This window comes from Fusarium pseudograminearum, chromosome 2 (assembly GCF_000303195.2).
Source record: "Fusarium pseudograminearum CS3096 chromosome 2, whole genome shotgun sequence".
NCBI lineage: Eukaryota > Fungi > Ascomycota > Sordariomycetes > Hypocreales > Nectriaceae > Fusarium > Fusarium pseudograminearum.
Window position 1 is genome coordinate 2253054 of NC_031952.1, and position 25803 is coordinate 2278856.

Sequence of the window (25803 nt, forward strand, 5' to 3'; positions counted from 1 at the left end):
GACGTCACGGGAATCGCTTCAATTAGATTGTGTTCAATGGTATTCATGTAGTTTGTCTCTATTCTATCGATGTCTCATACCCTCGTCTATATTCTGTCTTTAGAATCTCTTGTGCGAGTTGATTGGATTACAAGTGAGGAAGGACACCAAGGGCACCAGACTTCTCGATGCTTCCGGGCTCGTCACTGGAGGCGTAGGTGATCTTGCCGTGGTCGACAACCACGGCGAAACGACCAGTTCGCTCGCCCAGGTTCCAGCCGATGCTGGTGGAGAACTTGGCGTTGTGATCGGACATGAAGAGCTGGCCATGTTAGCATTGTCTCTTTGTGCTAGAGATGTTCCAAAATACGTACAATCTTGTCATCGGTGATACCGTTAGCCTTGGCCCAACCGTGCATGACAAATGCATCGTTGACAGCAACGACGATGACCTGGTCAACGCCCTTGGCCTTGATCTGGTCAATGTTCTCGACGTAAGAAGGAACGTGAGAGGCACTGCAAGTGGGAGTGAAAGCACCGGGGACGGAGATGAGAACGACCTTCTTGCTCTTGAACTCTACAGGACAATATCAGTATGGAACCATGGTGGGCTATAAGAAACCACCTACCCTGACTGGCGTTGTAGTTGGTGGGAGCACCGCAGGTAGAGAACTCTGCGATCTCGGGAGTGGGCTGAACGTAGCTGAAGAAGACACCCTCGGGGAAGTCGGCGCCGACCTTGAGTTCAGACATGTTGACTGTGTTTGTGTGGTTGGTGGTGTTCTTGTGTTTGTGGTGTTAGTGTGGTTGATGGTGATGAATGAAAGGGTCAAGGTTTGATTTGTGTTAGACTGGGAGACGAGAGATGGAGCCGACAGAGTACATGGAAATATATAGAATATATTGGGTTGGTAGCAGCTTCTCGTTCTAGGTAGTCCTCCGTGTCTGAACTATGTCGCTCTTTCCCTAAGGCACTCTAGAGTCAACGTGGGATTCTATGCCCCGCTACCTGACCTCCATTCTGTACCCTTTCGGAGAGCCATCGGAGAATCAGAGTCGGCACTGGCTGGTGCAATGAGGGTCGTCCATGACCTCAGTGAAGGGCCTGTGGAGATGTTCGGAAGGCGGTCGACGCGGCCTTTGTGGGACCTCCATCTACCGCTCGTGGCGCACTGGTCTGGCATTAGACGCGGAGCACCTTGATAGGGACAGGTCACTACTGTTCAGGGCAAGGCTCCTTCCTTACAAGGGCCCTGTTTGGAATCATTTCTGATGGTGCATGCTCCGCAAATCATTCACATTGTCATGTTTTCTCGGACAAATATCAATCGACCTGCTTCATGATGCTGTTGGGTGAGGCTCGGCTTCAGCTTCGGTATGCGAGTTGCATTCGGTTGAGCATTTGTCATCCGGACCGATGTGATTAGATTATCAGCGTCAGGAGTATCGCCGACAGGTTCCAAAATGGAGGAGGTTATGACATATTATCTCTTGATTCCAAATAGCAGAACTGTAACTACTAAGTACCTAGATTGTGGATGGCTTGTATTATGAAGCGACACTCTGTCTCGAGACAAGACCTCTGGTCAAGCCAAGGCCACTCAAGTTCATCGCCGAGTCGGAGATGCCGGGTTTTGCGAAATGGAGATGATAGTAACGTCGGCTGGCCAGGTACACAAGTATAATTTCAGACACCGAACGTTCTGTATTGTCTCCGACTGGATAGACTGCTGAATAAGTTTTGAGTTAATGGTGGATGATATTTTTAATACTCCGATTACCCTAGAGCACCTATGCTCCCATCTGCATTTGTCGTAAACACAGCGATACTAGCTATTTAGGAAATACGAATTTATGAGGGTCAGTTTGGGGGGTTTTCGTTGTCCCTTAACCAGTACGGGTGTTCTATTCGTACCTACTACTGAGGTATGCACAGCAGGTTTCGGCAGTAATTGTGGCAGTTTCTTTCATTTGTTAGTAACACCACAATCGCAGTGCAAGCTCGTTCAGCCACAGTACTTATCTCTAAAACTGGTGATTTGTTTCTCACGATACACATTGTCCGCAAGAATCTCCTGAGAATTTATTTCTTTTGATTCAAGGAGCGTATGTCTTTGAATGATGCTGCTTACAATAATTCTATTCGCCTACCAATCACCAGTGACCATGATTCACATACTAACTTTGCCTGTCTTGAACAATAATGATTTGCAGGATGTACGGACCGAACCGTCCCGAAGCGGGGGAAGACACTCTGTGCATGATGAACTGACAAGACTAACCGACGTTTTATAACTCACCAAGACAAGACAAAATGGCAGGAACAAGTTCTGAACAACCAGCAGCCGGCTCAGGTATGCCCCTCGCACGGCGTATCCTTCAGCACTAACTGGTATACTAGAGACATGGACAGTAGAGAAAGTTCTCAGCGGTAATAAGCTGGTTCAATCATCAAACTCACACATTTCGTTTTTCCATCTTCTTGGGGGTCTAAAGGCAACCAAGCGCGAGGGCTGGAAGAGACATGGAATTGAGTAAGTTGTATCTCGTCCGTAAGATAGACATGATAGAGGCTTATGGAATGTTAGCCCCGAGTCAGTCGCCGACCACTCTTATCGGATGGGTATGATAGCAATGTTCGCTCCTCAAGGTCTCAACCAGGTCAAGTGCATGAAAATGTGTCTTGTTCACGACATCGCCGAATCTGTTGTGGGTGACATAACCCCGTTTAGTGGAGTGTCGAGGGATGAGAAGGGCAGAAGAGAGGCTGCAACTATCGAGTACATAGCCAACCGCTGGTCTGGACCGTACACTGCTGAGATAAAGGAGCTTTGGGACGAGTTCGAGGCCGCAGAGAGCCCAGAAGCTCAGTTTTCTCAAGACATAGACAAGATCGAGCTTCTGTTGCAGGCAGTGGAGTACGAAAGGAACAGCGAGAACAAAAAGGACCTGGGCGAGTTCATGGGGGTCGCACGTAAGCTACGATCTGAAGCCGGTAAGGCATGGGCGGATGAGATCCTGGCTGATAGAGAGAAATTCTGGGAGGGGACGCAGCATCTAAGGGGAGAACATGCTGAGAAGGGAGGTCTCACAGAGGAGATGACAAAGGCACACGATGCATACTATGGATAATTATTGGTAACGGGTCACAGATATTCAAAACGTTTGGCCGAACCAACCAATTCTACTAGTATCTGGGCTGAGGCGGAAACACAAAGTCTACCTAATGCTGACACGAAACGGAGGATACGATTGAGGTCTTCAAGACCAACACATCGAGGATCAACCCTGCCAGGAGACAAAAGACTTTGACCACATACTCCCACACCCACTCTCTCTTCAATGTTTAATTTATTCTTATTTTTAAAATATCATAGATGCATTAAAGATTACCAGTACCGCCGTAAGCTATATATTATGCGTTATGATCATCACGCAAAAGCAATAATGAAATTGTTTCCTACTAGCCTACTTCGCCGGCTCACAACATGTGGTTAGTTGTTTTCTTTTCTTATGTTCTAGGCCAGCCAAGTTGCCAATAGTGTTTGCTTTTACACAGTGATTAATTATAGGCACAGGCTCTAAGGGCAATAAGGAAGGAAAGGTAAAGTGTATGGCTGGCACCTGAGCTTGAGCCAAAGCAAAGCCCTTCTCACCCGCTTCACCGTACCTACCTAGGTACGTCACCATGACAAACCCCTTCGTAGATGCTGATGAGAATATATGTAATTTACCAGCATGTATTTGTATTGCTTCCAAAATAAGCCGAGTCGTTTTGAATTCTTCAAATTCCGCAATCGCAACTCAATTCTTCAATCTGTCTTAGGCTCCGAAAAAGTAATTGCAGATACGGAGTAGTTGCATTCCAAGTGAGACATTGTGTTTGCAGAGTAAGAATTACTAATTGTAAGAGGGTATCGGGACAGAAGCACTCATTTGGTTTGGCGCCTTTTTGCTAACCTGATCACCAGATTACCGAAGCATCGGCGACAGGGAACAAGGCCCTCCCTTGCTTGAGCTTGATTGATCGAGTCTCTCCACTCACATCTCACATCGCATCGTATCGGTTGATAACTTGATACACAGCGCATTATTATCATTGCACCATCCATGTAAACCTTGTAATGACTTGTCAATTGCCAAGGTCCATTCCATTGGTTGTTCTCTACCTATAACCAAATTAGAAGTCCAAAGGTGATGGCTTTAAGCCTATCGAAACTAGTCTGCGAGAGCCTGATTGTTGCTCCAGTCTAGACACTCTCGAGCTCTTCCGCGACCGCATTTCATTCCCCGATGCGAATTCACATGGACCGTTGATGCGGGCTGCCCGACAATTGGGATGTGGTGCTAGCCACAAGCAATAAACTTCAGCTGCACACATTCCTATCGGTAGATCACAGGAACGACAATGGCCCATGCCGCCACTCGATTCCCCTTCTGGGCTGTACAAGCATAGTTGATCAACTGGACGAAGACACAAGCCATGGGCGTTTCGTCTGTTCTTCCAGTAATCTGGTCTGGCCCAGCCCCGAGCTATGAGGAAGCAGCCACATCTAACCTACCTAGGGAGATTTTTATATCTTCAGCCTTTGAACCCGAACTTCTGTTGCCAGTGGTGTCACTCGGAGTGAGGCCCCAGCAGCAGCTAAACTAGAATCTACGTAAAAAATCAACACTAGGTTAATCCCAGCTTCCAGAGGTGTACCGGATTTAGTTATAGATAGAGAGAAGCCCGTTGTAGCTGGAGCTGGAGATCGCGCTGGACGGGGATCGATATGGGAAATTGCTTTTCACATCAGCTCCTGTCATTGTGCATATTCGACCGGGTGTCAGCTTGTTGGTGTGCTGCACAACTGGATGACGGATACTTAGAGGGCCAGTGCAGCCAAACGAGGACGGGCTGAACAACTCTCAAGCCGCTGTACAACCCAATCATATGTCTCTTCCCGTCTCTGCCTACTCCTTGTTTGTGGTGTGCGCAATCTGGTTTTCGCCTGTGTACCTTGGCCCGTGAGCCGTGGCTGTTCCAAACACGTTAAGTTTGTGGATGATAAAGTTCGTTGCCGAAGGCTTTACAAGATCCACTCATCCATCTCGGGATGATGGCTTTTATGAATGGTACCGCGTCGTTCTACGTTAGAGAGGCTTATATCGACGAGCCTAACGCTTCTGGGTATCAAACCACCCAGCAAACTGGACACCCCTGGGCAATAGTCTAGCTAACCCTACCATGTAACATACTTTTAGCCAATGCAAGATGGGTATGGGTGCCGTCGATGACCGGGAGGCGGCTTGAGTGCTTAGGATCTTTTACTATACCAGCAAGTTATTTAAGCAACAGACTATCCCCATCGCTCAACCCTAACGTGTGACTGGCAGACTTGCTGAAATCAGAGTCCTACTTACTCCTCATTTCACGTCTGGTACACTGCTTCACTTAGATACCTTCACTTCATACAGTTTTCCACTATGGGTCTTCTTCCACTCACTTACACACGCCCAAAGCATGTGGACCAGAGATCATATCGCAGCAACAGCGCCAGCAGCAGTGGCGACTCTCTATCTGATGGAGAAAAGACCGATGGCTCGGTCAACTCTGGCTTCTCTGGCTACTCTAGTGGTATACCTGACTCCTTGGCTTTTGACAAGATTATCGACGGGGGAACATGTCCTGTGAGCTTGCCCATTCCTTCCAGATCGCTACCTGAACTGCCATTTACTAATTTTAATAATAGCCAGTGACTGTCCGGGATTTCATGTCCTATCTAATTTACGTAGAGCACGCTGCCGAGAACCTTCAGTTTTACCTCTGGTTCAAAGACTATGAGAAACGGTTCAACACAAATCCCACGGCCGATATCAAGCTTGCACCAGAATGGACAAGAGCTATGCAGGATGAGACCATCATCAAGATCCGAAAGGAACAGGCAGATAAGATGCGCAAGGAGCCCAAGGCTGCCGCGGTGTTTAAGGGTACCGACTTTGAGAAAAACCCTACCGCAAAGGATCGGAGCATGAGCGCTACCGTCGATCCTTTCACAACGCCTCCCCAGAGCAGTGGAGGGGATATGGCCTCGATCTTTACAGCGACAAACACTATGCATTCACTCAATGCGGCGAGCTATATGAGCCAGGCTTCCGACGCCTTCCAAACCGCTGGTACCCAACAGCCTTGTAAGTCGATATATTTCCAACATTCTGGTATCTCTCCTGTACAGACACTAATCTGCAACCAGTCACCATACAACCATTCAGAGAAGAGGTTAACAGAGTAATTGTGGCATACATTATGGATGGGGCTCCTCGACAGCTGAACCTTTCGTCTGCTGAACAAAAGGCGACTATTGTGGCACTTTCTCAGACAACACACCCGAGTGCATTCCGTAGCGTCTTCAAGACGGTCGACTCAAGTCTCCGTCACCAGGCTCATCCCAACTTTGTCCGGTGGTCAATCTGTAACGGCAACCCTGCTCGTGTATTCTTTGCGCGGTCGCTGGGAGTCAGCCTTATTATCGCTGGTATTGTCATCGGCCTCATCCTCACTCTCAGCAGCGCAGGTCGAGGATACCGGGCTCTGGCAGCAATCTCTCTCGTTCTGGGTATCAGCACACTTGTTGCGGCTTACAAGGGCATGTGTGTTGTTCTTCACGGAATGCATCATCGCCACATCAGACCTTGGGAATTGTTCGTGGACAGCGAGAACATGGATGACTTGGCTAAGCGAAGCTTCGATTCTTTCGGATCCAAAAACAGCTACGAGGATGAACCCTGGATTGTCAAGTATGAGAAACGCAACGTTGTCCGCAAGGTGTTTGATCGCGAAGTCTGGATCCAAGAGCCAGCGCTGCGTCAGATTCAAGACACCATTTTCGTCCAGGCGATACTTGCTTCAGTCCTTGTGGGCGGTATCATCACAGCCATTTTTGTGACCGTTCCAGGAGGCCACTTCTTTTGATAGAGATTATCCTCTAGCGAATGAAAGGGATAGAGTCTTGCGCACTCGGGATATTACCTGATCATATTTCCTTTGTAAAGTTGCACATTGGTTACGGATACCCAATTATTAATAAAAGCGCGCCATAACGAAGTTTAGTAACAACAGGGGAATTACCCCAGACATTCATTGATGTTGATTACTGCAATTATGGATTTATAAGTTGGTCGGTTGATTGTAGATTGTACATGCTCTGTGAAGAATTGGGAATCAAGTTTCAAGGAGCTTTGTAGACCAGGATCACTCTTTGACAGCCGGTCAATGCCGCATAAGATGGAGAGCCGACGGCATTTGGCAAGCCAAGCACCAAGCTCGGCATCAACCTTGAACCCCTCCCTTGTACCGTAATGCATGGAAACACGTAGATATATTTACCGACGTTATTCGCGGAAAACGAATGCGACTCCCCAAGTACTACACTGATATGTAGATCGCCTCAACAGAGTTGATCCTCATCGGCCGAAAGCCGGGGGAAAGGAGCCAATTTCCTAGGTTCAATCTTTGTTGAGCTAATACGTACTGTACCTCTCTGTAACTCTTCCCCCAAAGACCTCGGCCCACCGGCTTTTTGGAGGAGCAAGCACTGTTGAAAAAGGGTCGACCCCATTGTAATGTCAAATTTCCCCATCCGATTGAGAGACAACCCCTCCACAGCCGTTTATACCGATTTACCTAGGTATCTTAGGTTGCCTATCTCATCTCTTTATTACTCCTTCTCTCAAGTTCGTCTGTTTTTCAATGTCTTGCACCTAACTTTCAGTTTAATCCTCATATACTCGACAACATCATCTATCATTGCGAACCCTTGTATTAACTTTGCGCCAAAGTATCAAACTTTCGTGTCCGAGACCCTTCATCTCCATTATCTCCACTATCTACTTGGTCCCTCTCTATCCTGTCGCCTCTTCAGTGTCCTCGTGTGCGACGCGAGAGAAATAGTCACGCCATGACGCCCGCCTTGGAACACGAGGATGCCATTGCGCAAGATCCTCAAGCGCCGGCGCATTCTTCAAACCACAAGCATCGCAGAACCATGACATCGACCGACGAGATAGACAGCACCATTATCCGACCTGGCAGCGTCAAAATCAATGTCAAGGGCGCCTTTATCGTTGACCCCGACACTGCGACGCCAGCATCGACTTCGGGCGCAAGCGCTGGTGCTGTCAATTCGATCAACGGCCGAATGAGTCCGACGCATCCCGAGACGAGCGACATTCGACTTCCATATCACACTGCCATTGTGAGCCACATTGCGATTGACGTATGTATACTCTTCCTGGAAAGATGGTCTCAGGAAGGTGAAAGCTGACAGAGATGGTCCCTACAGATTGGTGGTTCACTTATCAAGGTCGTCTACTTTTCACGTGAGGTTGATTCCACAGATCCTGGTGGCCGGTTGAACTTCCAAAGCTTCGAGACGGATCGCATCGATGACTGTGTCGAGTTTATGCGCCATTTGCGCGATAATCAGCTTGTCAATGGCTCGCAACCAGGAGAACTATGTGTGATGGCTACAGGTGGTGGTGCATACAAGTATTATGACAAGATTCGGGCGGCTTTGGAAGTGGATGTGTCACAGGAGGACGAAATGGAGTGTCTTATTATTGGTTAGTAGCCCGGCTTGCGTTCACTCATCCCATAACTGACCATACCTTCTAGGCCTTGACTTCTTCATCACCGAAATCCCCCGCGAGGTCTTTACCTACTCCGAAACGGACCCTATGCACTTTGTTGTGCCACAAGAAAACATCTATCCTTATCTCCTTGTCAACATCGGCTCGGGAGTTTCATTCCTCAAGGTTACTGGACCACGATCATATCAGAGAGTCGGCGGCACATCGCTTGGTGGCGGTACCCTCTGGGGTCTATTGTCGCTACTGACAGGCGCGCGAACATTTGACGAGATGCTTGAACAAGCTGCCCATGGCGACAACGCCAATGTCGATATGTTGGTTGGCGACATTTATGGAACAGACTATGGCAAGATTGGGCTGAAGAGTACGACCATTGCCTCATCTTTCGGCAAGGTCTTTCGAATGAAGAGAGAAGCCGAGTCAGCAGCGGAAGATGGTAGATCGGCGACACCAGAAGATGCATCCTTTAACAGCGCCGATGTGTCACGTTCTCTACTCTACGCGATATCCAACAACATTGGCCAGATCGCCTATCTTCAGTCACAAATCCACAACCTATCCAACATCTACTTTGGTGGGTCCTTCATCAGAGGCCATCGACAAACTATCAACACACTAAGTTACGCCATCAAATTCTGGAGTAAGGGAGAGAAGCAAGCATACTTCCTCCGGCACGAGGGTTATCTTGGCTCAGTAGGTGCCTTTCTCAAGAGGAAGCCGAAGAACTGGGGTCGGAAGGGTAGTCTTGAGGGAATGGACGACATTGCTGAGTTGCGGAGGAGTCTTCGTGATGGGGCTCCAAGCTCCGGCACATCATAGGTCTGAGAAGATGACGGACGAGCCACAGAGATCTGTTCCAAGAGAGCTTCAAAAATATTATGCACAGAGGCTAACGACATCTCATTTGATGTCTGACGGAACGGGAATGGTTGATGGCAAACATGGTTGGTGGTACAACCACAGGTAGCATTGGCGGCGTACAATCAGGCGTTATTTATTTCGGGACGGAGCATAGTCTTTCTTCTGTGGGTTCTAGCGTACTATACAAAGAAACCATCGGCGATATCTGAGGACATTTTATTTGAAGTTCTTATTTGCTGCGGTTGAGAATTGGAAATTTGCATGAAGCGGTCAAATTATTTATCATATTGCGGGAGGCTGCTGGCCTTGCGATAATCGAAAGCCAATAAATCTTATCTGTGCTGATGGATGAATAGCAAAACTACGCCGTTAAAGAATGGTGTTTGGTGTCGTACATCTCATGCCCCTATCCTCGTGATAAAGGATGAAAGCACACACGATGCAAGCACACTCTTGTTGTATGATGTCAGGCATTTACTGACTAGCGACCTTCGCATTTAAACCCTACTCTTTGCTTCACCCACTTCTCTTCTATAGACCATCCACGCTCTTGAAGGGCATCGAAAAATCCAAGATGGCTACTGGGATTGCAGTTGTTGATAACTGGGTCAGCGTTCCTGACCCCAGAATCGCAACACAGCAACCTTACTACTCGAACTACTCAGCACCTATCAGATATTACCAGCTATACAGCCCGGCAGGTGTAGTTTGGGAAACAAAAACCTTGAGCTCTTGGTCAGAATGGAGTTGCGATCACGACGGCCCATGTTGCGGGTGCGATTGCGATTGCCGGTCTGAGAAAAAGGACAATGATTTGGGAGATCGATATGAACGCGGGACCCAGAACAAACGCGGCGCTGTGAGTAACCTGTTTAGTCTATACTTTAGAATACTGCTGACTTTTGGTCCAGCACGGTGCTGCCAATCTACAGGACCACAGAGTCAACCACGAGCCATCACCGTCCTTGAACGTCGGCGACAAGCACAACACTCAACAAAATGTGCGACAACCTTCAAACAGAGAAGCTTTCCAGCACGGTAAACAAGACCTTTCGTCTATGGAAGACCTTATATACAATATCGCCAAGCAACAGCGCCACCTGAACGACGCTCAGAGAAGAATACAAGATTGGATCACGGCCATGCCTGGACTTGTCAAAACCAACATGGATCCAGCAACAACACAAAAGACCGAAAAGCGTGGTTGCAAGAACTGTAAAGAAGAAAGAAAGCGAGAAAGGCGGAGTGCCGGCAAGGAGAAGAAGCACAGGAGTAAGCAAGAGGAAGAGAAGAAGAAAAGAGGAAAGTCTAGACGATGAAGTATGGGATGTAACGATTTAAATCACGAGTAATCGAGACAGGAACTTAAGGTCATGTACGGTATGAATATTGAACAGGTTGCTGGAAGGCATTTTTTAGGTTGTTAGTGTAAGTGATAAGTTGGATGTTAACATGACGCATACGTAGAGCAGACACAATACTTCTATCTAAATTATAGCTAACAGGGAAGAAGGAATGCAACAAAATGAACACTCCATACCTTTCGTTGCCCTGATCCAACTATTATGAGTCTGAAATGTTGCTAGGAGCCTCAAACCTCATAGCTGTAAGTGTGGTTGAACGAGGCTGATTTAAGCTCGACCAATCGGGCGATTAGCGTGAATTGTAACAAACGTTGCTCAACTGTCAAAACCCGTGGAGTTCAAACTCCATCTCCCTGTAACTGTCAAGACTGGAACCCAATTTGTGCCAGATGCAAAAGGAAATCTACTGCCTCAGATCTGGACAGAATCGACAAAAGGAAAGGGTCTGGCCGGGGATTGAACCCGGGACCTCTCGCAAGCAATGCTATAGGGTTTACCCTAAGCGAGAATCATACCACTAGACCACCAGACCTGGTCAAACGAATCTGAAGATTCGCTCGTGTTGTTGTTGGAGATCGGGATGTTATTTTGGATTATATTCTTGGTTATGTTGTGGGCATCAAAACCGCCTTGCGGGGTAGCGTCTTTTGGCTGGTATGGATCTCGATGCCGTGCATCCTTCGTTCCATGTTCCACTCGGCTTCTCAGGGAATAAGATTCTGCCCACCCGGAACCCAATTGGCTATTGGTAGACATCACCAGGATTTCAATGTCGACTGCCCTGGCGAGGTGCATCTTGACAGCACGCGACCAGCGCAACGTCTGACTGTAAGCTAGCTATTCACCACTCCATAGCCTGTCAACACCTTAGAAAGAAAACACCGCTGGACAACTCACCAAGGTGATAGTAGTAGTAGTAATAATACCTTGTCCATATCGATCACATCATCACGGTAGTAACAACTGTTGTTGGTCATTTCTTTGTATTCATTTCGTTGTCATCGTGATGCACTTTCCCGTGCAGACAGCATTAGGTATTGTTCATCCTCTGTTTTCTGATCTCTCTGCCAAATAGAAAATTCCTCGCTTTAATTCTAGTTGCCCTGTCCGACGTCCTTGCCCTTGGCGAGGCCCTGGCTCTGGCCGCCGCTGGCGTTGACGCCCTCGAGAGCCAAGCCCTTCTCGTCCTTGCCCTCAGGAAGGTCGGCGGTCTTGTCGGCACGGTCGACATGGTCAGACTGAAATCCAAGGTTAGCAAAGTGTTTGTATCGGGATGTAGTACACAGATAAACTCACCTCGACCTTGCCAGCGCCGTGGACGATGTCGTGCTTGGCCTCCTCAAAGGGGCCGTTGTCAGAAGAACCGTCTCCGTTGCGAGGCATGATGATGGGTTGTTTGTGGTGGTGAAGGGTTTGGTGGTTTGGAGATATTGGTTTTGTGGTTGATGAGTGTGAATGAAGAAGGAGGAGTTCTTCTTTCATGAGTGTAAGCAAAGTTATTTATATGTCACTGTGGTCTGGCTTTTTACCTTTTGGCAGCCCCGTGTTAAGCATCGTGATGTGATGAATCAACGACGTCATTTTAACAACGTCATTCTGATGATTGCCGTGTATGCCCCTCCATCCTCCTCCGTTCTCTCGTCTCCGCAGCTGCAACGAGCCGTCTGTGGGGAACAAAACGAAGCACGAGCTGAGCAAATGCTCCTTGGATGGACCTGCATTCCCGTCAATCTCCATTTCGTTGAACAGCCAGCCACCGTTTTCGGTCATCACCGTCTCCTCCACGACTCATGCTTCAACAGCATCATGCCTTCTCCACAGCCACTAATTTAGTTAGTTGTTCAATGCATATAAAACCTGGCGGAATGGGGTCCATATAAGTCTTCAGACTGTTATTTCCAGTTCCATTGAATTCCAAAGTCATCCACCCATTGGCTCACCAGATTGCATCTCACGGTTGGCTATCAGGGAGGTAGGTAAATTGTATCACATGTCAATATCATATCAGTTTAAGCCGCTCAAGTCAGATTCTTATTGTAGTGCTTCTTTTCTACTGTTCCCCGTTTCTGCGTATCATGAGCTGGCCATCTAAATAACCATTGTGCTCTGAAACAAATTCATCAACACTTCGTTATCTTACGAAACGCTCCCAAGATAATGTACATTCGCGCCTGGACAATGACAAAGAAAAATCATGGCCAGCCTCTCCATGGCCGAAGGGCTTCAGGCCTCACCACTAACTTCGACGACAGGTGTTCAAGCCTTGGCAGAACGGCCTCGACGGAGATTGGTCTTTGGGGCCGGCTTCACTTCCTCCTGTTCTTCTTCAGTAGCGTCCTCCTCAGAAGCAGCTGCCTTCTTGGTGGCAGCCTTTCGTCCCTTCTTGGCAGGGGCAGGCTTCACATCCTCGTTTGCCTTCGCGGGGGCAGTTTTGCGTCCTCGTTTGGCGGGAGCGGGAGCGTCGTCTTCGTCTTCGTCCTTGACCTTCTTCGCGACTGCCTTTCGTCCCTTCTTGGCAGGTGCTGGCTTCTCCTCGGCATCGGATTCATCCTTGACTTTCTGGGATGATGCTCGGCGTCCTTTCTTGGTGGCGGTAGGAGCGGGAGCCTCATCCTCATTCTCACTCTCGTTCTTGGCTTGGATGGACTTGCGGCCACGGGCTTTCTTAGCAGCAGGCTTCTTCTCATCGTCCTCCTCAACCTTCACAGGTTCAGACTTTCGGGCTTTCTTGGCCTGCGGCTCGTCCTCCTCGTCGTCAGCATCAGTGGCCTTCTTTCGTCCACGCTTACCCTGGGCCTTGGGCTTGTCTTCACCGCCTGCTGCAGCCTGAAAAACGTTAGGAACATATGCCATGATACCAGTGCAGCACTTACAGCCTCGGCAGCCTCCTTCTTCCTCTTCTGGGCAGGAGTCAAGTGAATGCCTGTGACACCGAGCTTGTTCTTCTCGGGGTCCTATATGGCACGTTAGCTGCAGTAGACATACGGATATGATTCAAAACATACTCCGTTGAAATCTTCGGGGTCAATGAAGCCCTGCGTAACGCAGCGGAGGACCTTCTCCTGCAGTTCCGGATGTTCGCTGTCGTTGTCAGCAACATGTAGACGCAAACCTGTAACTGCTACTTACCCAAGCTCGTCGTAGCCGTCGATCATATCGCAATCGAAGCTACCATCGCCTTGCTGGCACAGTTCACGGACGTTCCCTAGCTGCTGACCAGAGACACAACCCCTGGGGAAAACAGCCATGAATTAGCCACCTAATACGTGCTTTTCTAACGATTGACAAACACTTACCAATGTTTCCATGCCCAGCTTCCATGTTCCTCGATTTCGACCCAAGATCCGAAGCGAAGAGTGCCCTTGGTGCATTTCACGGAGTTCTTCTTACAGTGGGCGTCCTTGCAACCAGCGCGGTTGTTGGGAGATACCTCTATTGTGCTGTGAGCGGACCACTACTGATAGATTCGCAACAAAGGTATGAAGCGGCAACGTGTCTGTAAAAAAGACACGTACATAGAAACCTACCAATACGATATTGACCCATCTTTGCGATGATACGAGACAACTGTAGAATATCAAGCACTGAGAAGAGATAGGCAGGCAAGGCTTTTGGTTTTTGGGCTGAATGTGATGTGTTGGGTTCTGACTGAAGAGGCTTAATGAATTTGGTACGTTGAGTAAAAAGAAAAAGAAAATATCGATTGACCCAAAGCGAAAGAGAGATTATATACTCTTCCTCTTGTCAGTGAAGGAAAACAGGTAGTCAAAGGGTGAAAAGGTGAGATGCGATGAATGAAGGTGGGAAGTCTGCAGCTCAGTCAGTTTTGGGGAAGGAGTGATGCGACGCGACCGCGTCCCAACTCAGCCCAGCCCAGCACCTCAGGAGTGCTATGGATCACTTGTTTACCACTCACTGCCTACAGATTGCCGCCTGAAACGTCAGCACAGTCAAGGCAGCCAATCTTTGTACAATATAGCCATCCATTGAATATAGATAAAGAATAGCAATGCGAAAATAAGGCCATTTCAAAGAGGGGTTCGTTTAATAGAAATTATCAGAATAAAAATTCATTGTATTGTGAATTACTCCGCCCTTTTCTTGCATGCATGCACACCTTTGACACCATTCTTCTTTTCTTGCTTTGTCCTTTCTCACAGGAATGGGCACCAGCCTATGTACATTGCAGTCAAGTTTCTTGGATCAACCGCTTGTTTGATCAGTTCTTCCACCTGGCCTTCAACGCCCAGTGGAATGCTTTCAGTCGGAAGCAATCCCCTGACCTTGCGTTTGATGCTGTCCACAACGCTCTGAGGTTGAAGTTTGACGCCTACATCTCCTCTTCGATGTGTACGTTTTTCTTTCTGCAGGTCCAACGTCGGATCGTAAATGAATGCCTCAAGGATGGTCATCAACGTTTCCTCTTGTTGCCGAAGAATGCTCAGGGTCAGCTCGCAAGACTTGCGAAAAGGCCCTTCATAGCCGTAAATGCCCATTGCAGCTACCATGTTGTGAGTGAGTCGGAACGGCACTCGCTCAGGTTTTGCAAACGTTAAGCCTTTGTCAAACAGACAGTTGAAATCGACGTGGAATACTCCACCGTTGCCCTCCTCCAAGTTTACGTTCTCACCATGTCTGTCACCAAGTCCCAGAATGGTGCCTACCATAGACATGACAGCACATGATCGTGTGTACTTCAGTCGTGCAGCAAACCATGCTGACGGATTGGGAAACTCTTGCGTGAACCAAAGCTGAAGAACTGGAGGAAATCTTCCCAGAACTTCGTCAGTAAAAATTCTGATTTTGCCATCGGAAAGGCATGCTTCATCCATAAGCTGCTTTAGAGCTGCATAATCGGGATAAATCTTTCGAGAAGCGTAAAGGTTGATAAGGATGTCTCGCATGGTTTTAATCCCAGGCACCCATTCGATGATGCCGCATTCTTCGTTAAGTGGCGTCACAGCGTATGTTCTGATATACAATTGTCTTCGGCTGGATTCTGCGTCTCGCTTCAACGATCGGTTGATTAACCCGTTGAACTCCATAAGACGCTGATCCGTTCGCAAGTCGTCCTTGGGTTTGATGAGAAGCATGTAGTTTTTCCCATCACTACCACGCGCCGTAAGTCGCCTTGGCTTGGCCAATGAGCTCAGCACCAAAACGTCGTCAAGAAAAGAATCGATTGTAACCACGTCTCTGGAGAATGCTTTGTGTTTCTTGACATACTCCGACACCGCTGGCAATGTTGCTGTCAAAGAGTTCTCGACAGGCACTACCAATGGACAGGGGGTGCACTTGTGATGAAGGAATCGGAGATCTCGGCTTAGACTAGCATGGACAGTCTTATTGCTGCGGAAGTCTCCCTTTTCACACGCCGACAGCAACTGCTCCGCTAACTTTTCCCCCATCCTGAGTAAGTGCTTGAAGTCAGTCGAAGAGCCTTCCACCTTCTTTGATATGTTCCTAAGCGCTTGAACAATTTGGGTTCCCCGCGCTTTTCGTTCCGACACCTGTCTGGTTGTCATAATTCCGATCAAGCTCCAGAGTGCCTGTTGAGGATGAGCTTCCACAACCTTGACAATTATATGCGTCAATCGCTCGAACACTTGCGGATTGGGATGAGCGATACGCGCAACAATCTGCGGCAGAGCAGTGTAAAAGATATAAGCTGGTAGCCTATGGATATATTTGTCGAGGAAGGAGTGCAGTAAGGTAAGCTGCTCCACGCGTCGTCGGTGAAGCTCACGAGAAAGTGAGGCCTTGCCTTCTGGAGCCTTGTCCACCTGTGCTCCAAGATCAAGCCAGAGTGTCAATATTCTTGGGAGAGTTTGATAGAGATATTTGGTACCTGAGTTCAGGGACCGCACATAGTTCTCTATGACAAGCCTAGCAACCTCACCAGTGATGTAGTTGTCACTTTGGTCGTCGGCTTTAAGAGGCTTTTCGGCTTCGAGGATCTTTTTGTAGTGCCGACCGAGATAGTAATGGCCCTTTTCCCAAGTCGCAAATGTTTTTGGTGGCTGCTGATACTTCTCACGCAAAGCACCCGCGTGTGTCTGCCCAGCGCTATCCAGCCACTTGGCGAGGAGCAGTTGTGCTCGAGCTGTCAAAAGCTTTTGCTGCGGGTTTAGTTTGTTAGTGTTGGTGCCAGTGGCTGTTCCTGTCTGTGTCATGAACTTGTTGCTCTTGATTGCTCCCTGCAGAACTTGGATTGCTTTTCGATGCTGGTCTTCTCTCCAGAGAAGCTTGGCATTCTCAATAGTCGCCGCATCGTCACCCAACTGCGAAGCATGTAAGACAGCATTGAAAGATTGATGCAGGGAGTTTGACTTTCGAGCAAGCCGCGCACTCGATAACCATAATCCCGAAATGTCCAGGTCGGTAAAGCTTGGTCTTTGTTGGTTAGAATTATTATTATTCATAGACACCGGCCGCAGTAAACATACCTATTCAACTCCATGGCTGCACGTCGAATGCCAAGGAGATATTGCTTGTCACTCATATAAGCCCCAATAATCTCAAGCCGTCTGTCCAGAAGCGCCATTGTATTTTGTCGAGCTGATTCGTCTCCTGCCTCTGTGCCAATGATAATCTCCAAGTCTGTGAGAATATGAGCCTTAAGGAGGAGGTCGTGGCAAGCTTGGAGTGATGATGTGGATGCAGCGTTCATTGACGATGAAATCTTGACTCTTATGTCGTTCATTATCGAAGACAGCTCTTTGGGCTTGTTTTTGGCCATAAGCTTATCGAGAACAGTTGCAACCGATACATTGAAGTCTTCAACAATGTCTCCATGAAATCGCTTGGTGAATTTAACGAGGCTCTCCCACCTCCCTGTTACCCATGCTGCTTCTACTGCATACGGCATGATCTTGTTGTCTATGGATGCATCGGTTTGCATTCCCTCGATATGATTCAGTAGCGCCTCTATTTCTCGTTAGCCACTGACTTGGACGGAGCTATCAAATGTTCTCACCATGCTGACCGGCTTGCTTTAGACAATGCAACAAGTCGATCTGTGCATCTATGTTGGCAGGTTCCTTTGCCAGCTTTATCTCGTACCAGTTCTGTACAGCAGTCCATCTGCCGGCTTTGCGATGACTCAAAATCTGCTGGTTGATGTCAAGAACCTGCAAGTGAGCTGAAATTCCGTCAAGTCCGTCAGGCTCATCAACATTGGCATAAATATCTTGCAGTTTTTGCAATAGGCGTACGCGTTCTCCTGGTTCCCTTTTTCGTTGCTCCATCTTCTGAGCGTGTTGCTCTAGATGGAAAAGCGCCCGGGCGTAATCATTACAGTCGACGGCCCTTTGTGCGATTAACTCTGCTGGTATCTTGTCGAGAGCTTCCTGTACTTGGGTCAACCTTTCTTTGTCTGATTCAGTAAGCCGACTGCCTGTTCGCTTGGTTTGCATCCATCTCATTGCATAGTCCACGATGCGGAAAACAGCCTAAATCAATTAGTTTGTCGTCAAAAATGATGAAAGCCGAGACTTACGTGACAAAATCTCTTCATATCATCTTTCTCCAAATACGAGGCCCCCTCGCCAGGCTGATGCTCTAGGATAGTCAGAAGCTCACCAAGGACATCGTCCCTATCCTTTTGAGTAGCACGAGAGCCTAGAAGAGTATGCAATACTATGTAGGGCAAAATGAACTCTGCAATAGCAAGATCCCGGACACGGATGACACGCGCCAAAGGCTCGAATATCAGATCAGCAAAAGCGGTCTGCCCTTTCCGGAGAAGGTCTATAACGTAATGCCTCAACCAATTCCCATATGATCTTTCAGGCCGGAAAATAGGATAATTGATTTCCGAGTGTGTCATCGGGGCAACAACATACTTGGAAGTCAGAAAAGGACTAACCACTTCCCGAACAGCTTCTGGCATTGTGATCCACTTGCGATAAATATCGTTACCGCCTGACATCCCGCTGGTCGCCATGGCACATGCGGCACTGAGGTCGCACCTGCTCGTAAGCTCTTGCATAACAAAAGACAGAAACCCCTGGAACTTGACATCAGTCGTGGACAGGAAAGCCGGCACGAGGGCCTCCTCTAGAAGAAAAATGACAAAGTCGGTTGTTTCTTCGGTGTCCACGAAGTTGTTGAGAATCACAATGGATTTCTGTTCCTTCACAGTTTCGGTCTTGCTGGGATCCAGGCAGCCTATCAAGCCTAGGGCTTCTGTACATAGCCGCGCAATGTCTCCTGGGATACCATTGTACTTGCAAGCACAATCGAGTAGAGATCGCACAAGGGCTACAACGCCAGTGTCTGATTGTGGACTAGCGTCAGAGGTATGCAGAGCTGCTTGGTTTCCGCGAAGATACGGAATCAGCTCAGTCAACGCTTGAAGCGTGACGCCTGAGTTCTCATGGCGGATTCTCTCAGCAAAGGCTTCCAGCACCTCTTCAACTGCAAGTGCTGCTGGCCTGTGCTGGTCCAGTCTTGACTCGATATCTTTGAGCTCGGGAATGTGTCGAAGTGAAGGCAATTTGACGATGTACTTTGCGACAAGAGTTTCGAATTTATCGACCAGCTGTTGAAGGGTCCGCTGAGCAAGAAGAGCTGTTGGCTCGTTCATTGAAGGCCAGTAGCGGGTAACGACGAAGAAGGTCGTTTCTAGCAGTGCCTCAACATCTTCGGAGCCAAGATGGGTAAGCATCGACACCCAGCAAGAGAAACTCGCCTCCCTCAAAGCATCTTGAGCGAGCGTGGACAGCAAACAAGCAGAAATCTAGGCAAATCTTAGTACTTTTGTTCATCAAATGCGTGTGTGGTACCTACCTGTGGTCTAGCGGTGCTTGCGTAGCCCCTTGACACTCTAATCATTTCTTCCATGGCTCGAATGTAGCACCGGCGCTCTGGGTCCGGAAGGTTCTGATCATTGATTACATCGAAGAGGCGCGCCATAAGCCCAAGAAGCGAGGAATGAATAAACCGAGCAGTATGGTCTCCTTTCTTAGATCGAGTTCCTTTACTTGAGGGCAACAGCATCTCGGCCATTGTATCCAATGCTTTCCGAATCTAGGACTGGATCAGCTCACCAAATCACCACGCACATGCAGAGGCTAACTTACTGGTGCCTTTCTGGTCTCATCTGAATCGCCGGCTGCCTTCAGCAATTCCATCACAGTGAGCACTGGCTCCACTTGAAGAAGATCGGCAAGCGACTCGCTTTCAAAATGCGTTGACAGCTCGTCAAGGCGTGATTTTGCAAACGCCGCAATGTCTTCTGTACCCTGTATCAGAAGCAATGCGAGAGTAGCAGCCAGATTCGCAGGGTCGACCAGAGGCAGCCAAATCTCCGACTCTTGCCGGGCCTCGGCAATCTTTTGAATGACATCTTTTTGTTTATCGAGTACAAGCCACGGCAGTGCGTGGGTTTGGATCAGGAGTAACAGCTCGTTGACTGAAACCTGAAGGAGTTCGGCAATCGCCCGGCTCATTTGAGGACGCTGAACCATGTCCTTAGTGGCCATGTATGCCAGATTTGGCCAAAAGGGCTCGAACAGGCGTCTTGGGGTCACTCGCCGGGCATCTGCTAGGTTCAAGAGCTCGTTGAAAGCAAAAGCAGAAACTACGTTGTTACTGCTTCCCAAGTACTCCAGAAGTTTAATAAGAACCAAGTTGAGTTCGTGCTCCCAAACAACTGTGCCTAGTTGACCCCATGCCATAATGAATGTTTCGGTCAAATTTGGCTGGTCCTTGTCCGAGATTGATTTCAACAACGCGATCGAGTTCTTTCTATTGCGCGCTATCAAGTCCTGGCGCTTCATTGAGGAAGCTCCATCTTCTGTGCTCGGATGCAGATTAGCATGAATGGGAGGTTCCTGGGGTTGGTTCACTCGTGAGGTTTTAGCACCATTTCCCTCCGCTGGGCGAGCTGGTAGAACAATGCTCGAAAGGACGGTCTCTGGCCTGGTTAAAGAAAAAGTAGCCAGGACTCTTCCCGCAGCTATTCGAAGCTCTCTTATCGAGCTATTCAAAGACTGAAGACACCACTGACCCAATGCAGAGGTTTCCAGGTTGAGTATTTCAGCGTCATCACAGTGCAAAATTACTTTCCTCAATGCCATCATGGCAGCAACCCTCAGACGCCGAGATTCTGCAACAATAGGAAGTCGGATCGACTGGGCGAAAAGTGTCTCGACTCGAGACTTCTGGACCATTGCTGCATAGGGGGTTGAGCGACTTGAAAATGTGTTTGTCTCGCAAACAGAGCAACGGGTCTTCGCATCGGATGCTTTCTCATCATTGGACAGCGGGACTCTCCTGTCGGCCAGACAAGATATCCGCGAGAGCAGATCAAGCGTCAGGCATTGACGCGCTTCATCCAGTGATGGGAATGTATCCCTGTGCTAGTAAGAATTTGCAAAGTACACACAAGAAAGAACTTACAGAAATTGTTGCTCGAGGTTTGGGAAGCCATCATCGACGCTCTTTAACCCAAGGGTGGCTCCCAAGGAGCTCATCAGAACAGCCATAGGGCTAGAGTCCACCTGTGATACTTTGCGTCGCTTAGAACGATCTTGTGAGTTCTCATCGGGCGCATCGTATGTTAAAGCCAGCGCCTGGAGGATCTCGCGCACTTCTGTATCCTCAAACTTGGATGGGTGTGTATTTGAGCTGAGCAATTCTTGTTTAGAACTAGCATTTACTTGCCTTAACATCTGTGTCATTCTCTTTTCGCAAGTTAGTAGTCAATAACAAAAGAAGTTGCAGATGGTGCCGTACCCATATATCTGTCCCTTCAGGTATAGCGGAATAAAACATCGAGGACTCGTCTACAAGACTGGACATCGCCAGTCGCCCGATCGATCTGTCCTTGACAGATGCTGCTGTGATTACAGCAAGAGCAAGGACGTATGTGCGACGGATTTCCTCGTCATTAGGGTCTAGCATAGATGATGCATTCAAGCTTGCTACTATATCGCCACAAAGAAGGACCAAGAGTGTGATGGCTTTTTTGTGAACTGAAGCGCAAACGCCTGTATTTCTTGATAGCGCTCTCTCGATCTGAATGGTTTTCTGGAGAATGTGAACTGAAGAGGCGGGAAATGCATGGCCGAAGCGGTTCCTGACAGCTTGCATATCTCCCAGAACATCAATCAGCCACACTACACTCTCCGCGAAAGAAACCGCCGTATGAAACGTCTCATCTGTCGATAGAATAGGATAGGCTACTACATTGCAGAAGCTAATCAGTTGTTGTAGAGCATGTGGCATTCGGTCAACGGAATATGTCAATTGGCCAATCAAGGGCGAGCTTTTGTCGATGTATCGACAGAGAGCAAGTTCTGAGGGTAGAGATAGCATCCCAAAGCTTTCCTCCACATCGGGTACGACAAGGGGATCTTGGAGCCGATTGAGTACGTCTATTGCACTCGTGAGCTATTGCATCTCCACTCTTTGGGACACCACTTACGAGAGGTAATTGTACGAAGATAGAACAGAAAATCAGTGGCCATATCCCACAAATTTCGGTTTTGTGCTATGATGAGCATTGTATGCTGAAGGAAGTTCTCGATGGCTTCTGTAAGCTCAAGACATTGAGCATGGCCAAGAAGCCGGAGCAATTGAGGAAGAAGCCAGACCCATAGCGGCTCCTGCCCGCGAAACATATACTCTTGGCTGTTCACTTTGCGCTTGAGCACAGCAGGCGTCTCTTTGATGGAGAATCTCAAGAAATCGATTGCTTTTAGAGCTTCTGTTCGTACTTGTGCTCGGTCAAGGAAAGGATCGTCTAATCGAATACCTTCAAGGACGGCTCTCGAATAGACGTATATGAGCATGTGATTATGCTCAACTCGATCTTCTGGGGTCTTTAAAAGCGTGGGGTCATCCTTGACACGCTGAATGATGGCAAAAAAGCCCTTGAGTTCACTATTTTCATCTGATTTAGAGGATTTCGTTGATGCCGAAATATTCTCCACGAGCTGTGCAGCTAAGGTCGATGGAGGAGGTCCGGCAGCATATCCACCAGCCATTTGCCCGTGCTCGGGAACGGCCGCTCTGGAATGAAGGTTGTTAGCCATGATGTATGAAGCATCGTGAATACTGCCTGAACACACGACGATGCACGATGGCCTATGTGACGGCGAGTGCGAAGGCGCGACCAACAATGTGGGGCAACGCGAGATCATGTGACACTACTAACTCAGGTATTCCATTTCATCATTACCTACCTACCTGCCCGCCCATTGGACTACAGCAGGCATCAGGCAGGTGACAGGTAAGGTAGGCTCCTTTTGGCGTAGGAAATAGGTAGGCACCTAGGTAGTAGGTACCTAACTTTTCTATTTTATTTCTTGTGATCAAAATGTAACGAATCTTTTCCCCTATAAAGGCATATGTTCGAAAAACGCTCAGCCCGATACCAGTTGGCCGCCATGTCGAAATATGATCTTCCAAACTTCTTTTCTATCGATGCCTGTTTCTAGCTGGCCATGAAGTCTAACGTTCATACCGCACGCTGATCATATCGTGTGTAATGCCTATTCGAGCACGGGTTAGTCACGGTCATCCTCGTAATGACTAGGAATTTCTTACCTCCAAGCTTGGCTGTGTATGTGATTTCCGCTGATCCGTACACTGCCTCAATGGCACCTTTCAAGCAATAGTATTGATGGTTTCCCATGCGTCTGACTCTCGCTGCCCTTTTGACTCCTTCGGGAATCTTCTTAAGGTCGATTGAGAGTGTTCCGATCCGTTGAGTGGTTGAATCGCGATGCACTGGAGCCTTACCATCATTGTTGTTGCTATAAATATCGACCTCGGTTTGGGGTTCATGCCCAACCGTTACGGGAAGATCACATTGATACTCTATCCGTGATGGCCTGCCCTCGGGATAGGACTCACCCTACTCAAGTTAGCATTGCAAAATCGCCTTAGTGCAAGTTTGGAATACCTTTTGGATAAACCAACACATTTCATATACGACGTGTTCTTGTTCTTTCTCAGACCAAAACCTGCAAGCTGTCAGCAAAAGGGCCACAAGAAAGAAAGCTGATTACTCACGCTTCTTTCGGGTTATGTTTGATCCTATCGTATTTCGTCATCAAGCATGTTCCGTATGATCTTCTGGCGATTCGAGACGCAACTTCCACCCGAGTGGACGAGGACTGATATCGGCTGAGTCCATGCATTGCGGCACCTTTGACCACAGCTGTCCAACCATCTTCTGGTTGAAGGACCTCTGTGCGATTCGAGACGGCTTCCTTGACGCGAGACTTCAGATACTTGCTCTGGCCAAACCCTCCAACCAAAATCACGGCAGCAACGCCCTCGCCAGCCATCCTGATTTGTTCCTTAATAAGGCAGACAACGTCCTTCATGATAGGCTCAAAGATCTTGGTCTTCATATCTTCCTGTGACATTGTGTAACGATTCCGCTTCAGACCAAGACTGGGATCGACCTTGAGAGTTAAAGGTTCACCCTTTGGGGAAAATGTCTTCTTGAACTGTGTGTTGTGAGCGAGCTGACCTCAAGTAACGCCTGGGAGGTTCCTACCGTCTCGAACTCATTCAAGGCTGGCACAAGTCTCTCGTCAGTCCAGTACTTTTCACCATGAGTCTGCTTCAGATGTCGACGAAAACGCATGTTCAGCATAGAGGAACCGCATTTTCCGCCTGTACCCTCAGTAACTTCTCTCACTTCAACACTGCCTGTTCGTGTTACTTGGTAGGATATCAAGTCAACAGTACCACCACCTGCATCGCAGACAACAAACTTGCGGCCTACTTGCAGTGTTGCAGGGCTAAGAGTATTGAGAGTATATAGCGCTGCAGCTTCCTGGACGTTTTCAGCACTGTAATATCACTATTATTCGAGTCTTTGACCTACCGGCTCTGAAATGAGCATGATGCGCTGGTTACCACAGAATCCTGCCATAGCTGCAGCTTGCTCCGTCATCTGTTTCGCTTTGGGTGACCAAATAGCCGGGACCGTCACGATGAAGTCCATAGGCGTTGATTTTACTACACTCGGCGACAGACGCTTTCCAAGAACACTAACGAAATGTGACTGGAGACACGAAAGGTAGACCTTGGTGAGGTCCTTTGCTGACTCTCCATCTTTTGTGAGCCCAGATGGATCGTCCAACTTCCTACAAAGGATTTCGGTCAAACACGGTAGTAGAGAAAGAACGCAGGAAAACTAACAGCTTGAAGTATTTACTTCTTTTCGCCGTTTCGGGGATCTGGAAACCCCACTGCCATCCAGCTGCTACCTTTCGGAGTTCGGTAGGCACCTTTGCGCTGCTCTTGAATGAGTCGCCTGCGGGCCATTCTGTCACAACATGCTGAACATCAGGCTACTGGAGTTAGCGATCTCGCCTGTGAGGAAATGTAAGGGCAAAGCTCACCCGGGTCGTTTCAGCCCAGGCGACGCCTGAGTAGGTCGTTCCAAAGTCTATAGAAACAACGATTCTGCGACCGGTCATGGCTAAATTTGTTTACTCGAGGTACGATATGGTGTTTCATTACTATGTCAATTATTTGTGGTGGGACGGCCAGGTATGGTCCTGTGATGTATGAGGTATGGGAACTCTGCCAACAGCTCATTCGTGAACAGCAACTTGCCCCAGATTTCGTTCATGTCAACCCCCAATTGGATACATCTGAAATACGTATGTTACCGGAACATTCTTTGCTAACCCGCCGATGAGCTGTTCTGCAGTTCGGGCGCATCCAACCACTCATTGGGGTTCTTTCGGGCCTCATCGCTGTGTGACTGGGGTTCTTTGGGCCTCGTCCAATCCTCACCGATCCGTCATGGAGCAGTGACCACGTTGTTCTTCAGCTTCGACCACATCCAAAGCTTCGAATTGAGTCGGTTGTCGATTCCTAAGCATTGCCGTCTTGGCCCTCGACAGAAATCCGGTACAATTGAAAGGCCATTTTGACCCCGGTAACATGTAGTGGAGCTTACGGTGACCGCTCAAGGCGAGACCGACTTTTTGCT

At 48.3% G+C, this 25803-nt stretch overlaps 8 protein-coding genes across 8 annotated transcripts; 4 read left to right on the forward strand and 4 right to left on the reverse strand.

Annotated features, from left to right (window-relative positions):
* Window positions 1-127: 127 nt before the first annotated feature.
* Window positions 128-732, reverse strand: FPSE_11701 (uncharacterized protein; the record flags this gene model as incomplete). The annotated part of the gene is made up of 3 exons (XM_009264818.1): window positions 128-301; window positions 354-556; window positions 609-732. The coding sequence occupies 3 exons, from the start codon at window positions 730-732 to the stop codon at window positions 128-130; spliced, it is 501 nt and encodes a 166-aa protein (XP_009263093.1).
* A 1561-nt stretch (window positions 733-2293) lies between these two features.
* On the forward strand, window positions 2294-3111 carry FPSE_11702 (uncharacterized protein; the record flags this gene model as incomplete). Its single annotated transcript, XM_009264819.1, has 3 exons — window positions 2294-2333; window positions 2381-2513; window positions 2568-3111. 3 exons carry the CDS (start codon window positions 2294-2296, stop codon window positions 3109-3111), a joined length of 717 nt encoding a protein of 238 aa, XP_009263094.1.
* A 2337-nt stretch (window positions 3112-5448) lies between these two features.
* Window positions 5449-6934, forward strand: FPSE_11703 (uncharacterized protein; the record flags this gene model as incomplete). The annotated part of the gene is made up of 3 exons (XM_009264820.1): window positions 5449-5652; window positions 5715-6153; window positions 6216-6934. The coding sequence occupies 3 exons, from the start codon at window positions 5449-5451 to the stop codon at window positions 6932-6934; spliced, it is 1362 nt and encodes a 453-aa protein (XP_009263095.1).
* Window positions 6935-7919: 985 nt separating this feature from the next.
* Window positions 7920-9429, forward strand: FPSE_11704 (uncharacterized protein; the record flags this gene model as incomplete). Its single annotated transcript, XM_009264821.1, has 3 exons — window positions 7920-8237; window positions 8304-8583; window positions 8636-9429. The coding sequence occupies 3 exons, from the start codon at window positions 7920-7922 to the stop codon at window positions 9427-9429; spliced, it is 1392 nt and encodes a 463-aa protein (XP_009263096.1).
* A 616-nt stretch (window positions 9430-10045) lies between these two features.
* FPSE_11705 (uncharacterized protein) lies at window positions 10046-10790 on the forward strand (the record flags this gene model as incomplete). The annotated part of the gene is made up of 2 exons (XM_009264822.1): window positions 10046-10330; window positions 10383-10790. The coding sequence occupies 2 exons, from the start codon at window positions 10046-10048 to the stop codon at window positions 10788-10790; spliced, it is 693 nt and encodes a 230-aa protein (XP_009263097.1).
* Window positions 10791-11929: 1139 nt separating this feature from the next.
* FPSE_11706 (uncharacterized protein) lies at window positions 11930-12218 on the reverse strand (the record flags this gene model as incomplete). The annotated part of the gene is made up of 2 exons (XM_009264823.1): window positions 11930-12073; window positions 12132-12218. 2 exons carry the CDS (start codon window positions 12216-12218, stop codon window positions 11930-11932), a joined length of 231 nt encoding a protein of 76 aa, XP_009263098.1.
* An 873-nt stretch (window positions 12219-13091) lies between these two features.
* FPSE_11707 (uncharacterized protein) lies at window positions 13092-14381 on the reverse strand (the record flags this gene model as incomplete). Its single annotated transcript, XM_009264824.1, has 6 exons — window positions 13092-13661; window positions 13709-13789; window positions 13841-13916; window positions 13965-14066; window positions 14132-14267; window positions 14363-14381. 6 exons carry the CDS (start codon window positions 14379-14381, stop codon window positions 13092-13094), a joined length of 984 nt encoding a protein of 327 aa, XP_009263099.1.
* A 608-nt stretch (window positions 14382-14989) lies between these two features.
* On the reverse strand, window positions 14990-25282 carry FPSE_11708 (uncharacterized protein; the record flags this gene model as incomplete). Its single annotated transcript, XM_009264825.1, has 18 exons — window positions 14990-17222; window positions 17282-17762; window positions 17812-18286; window positions 18334-19575; window positions 19626-19865; window positions 19919-21194; window positions 21240-21523; window positions 21576-22216; window positions 22267-22853; window positions 23031-23113; window positions 23219-23313; window positions 23391-23700; window positions 23749-23809; window positions 23859-24301; window positions 24352-24633; window positions 24685-24946; window positions 25002-25153; window positions 25205-25282. 18 exons carry the CDS (start codon window positions 25280-25282, stop codon window positions 14990-14992), a joined length of 9225 nt encoding a protein of 3074 aa, XP_009263100.1.
* Window positions 25283-25803: the final 521 nt, after the last annotated feature.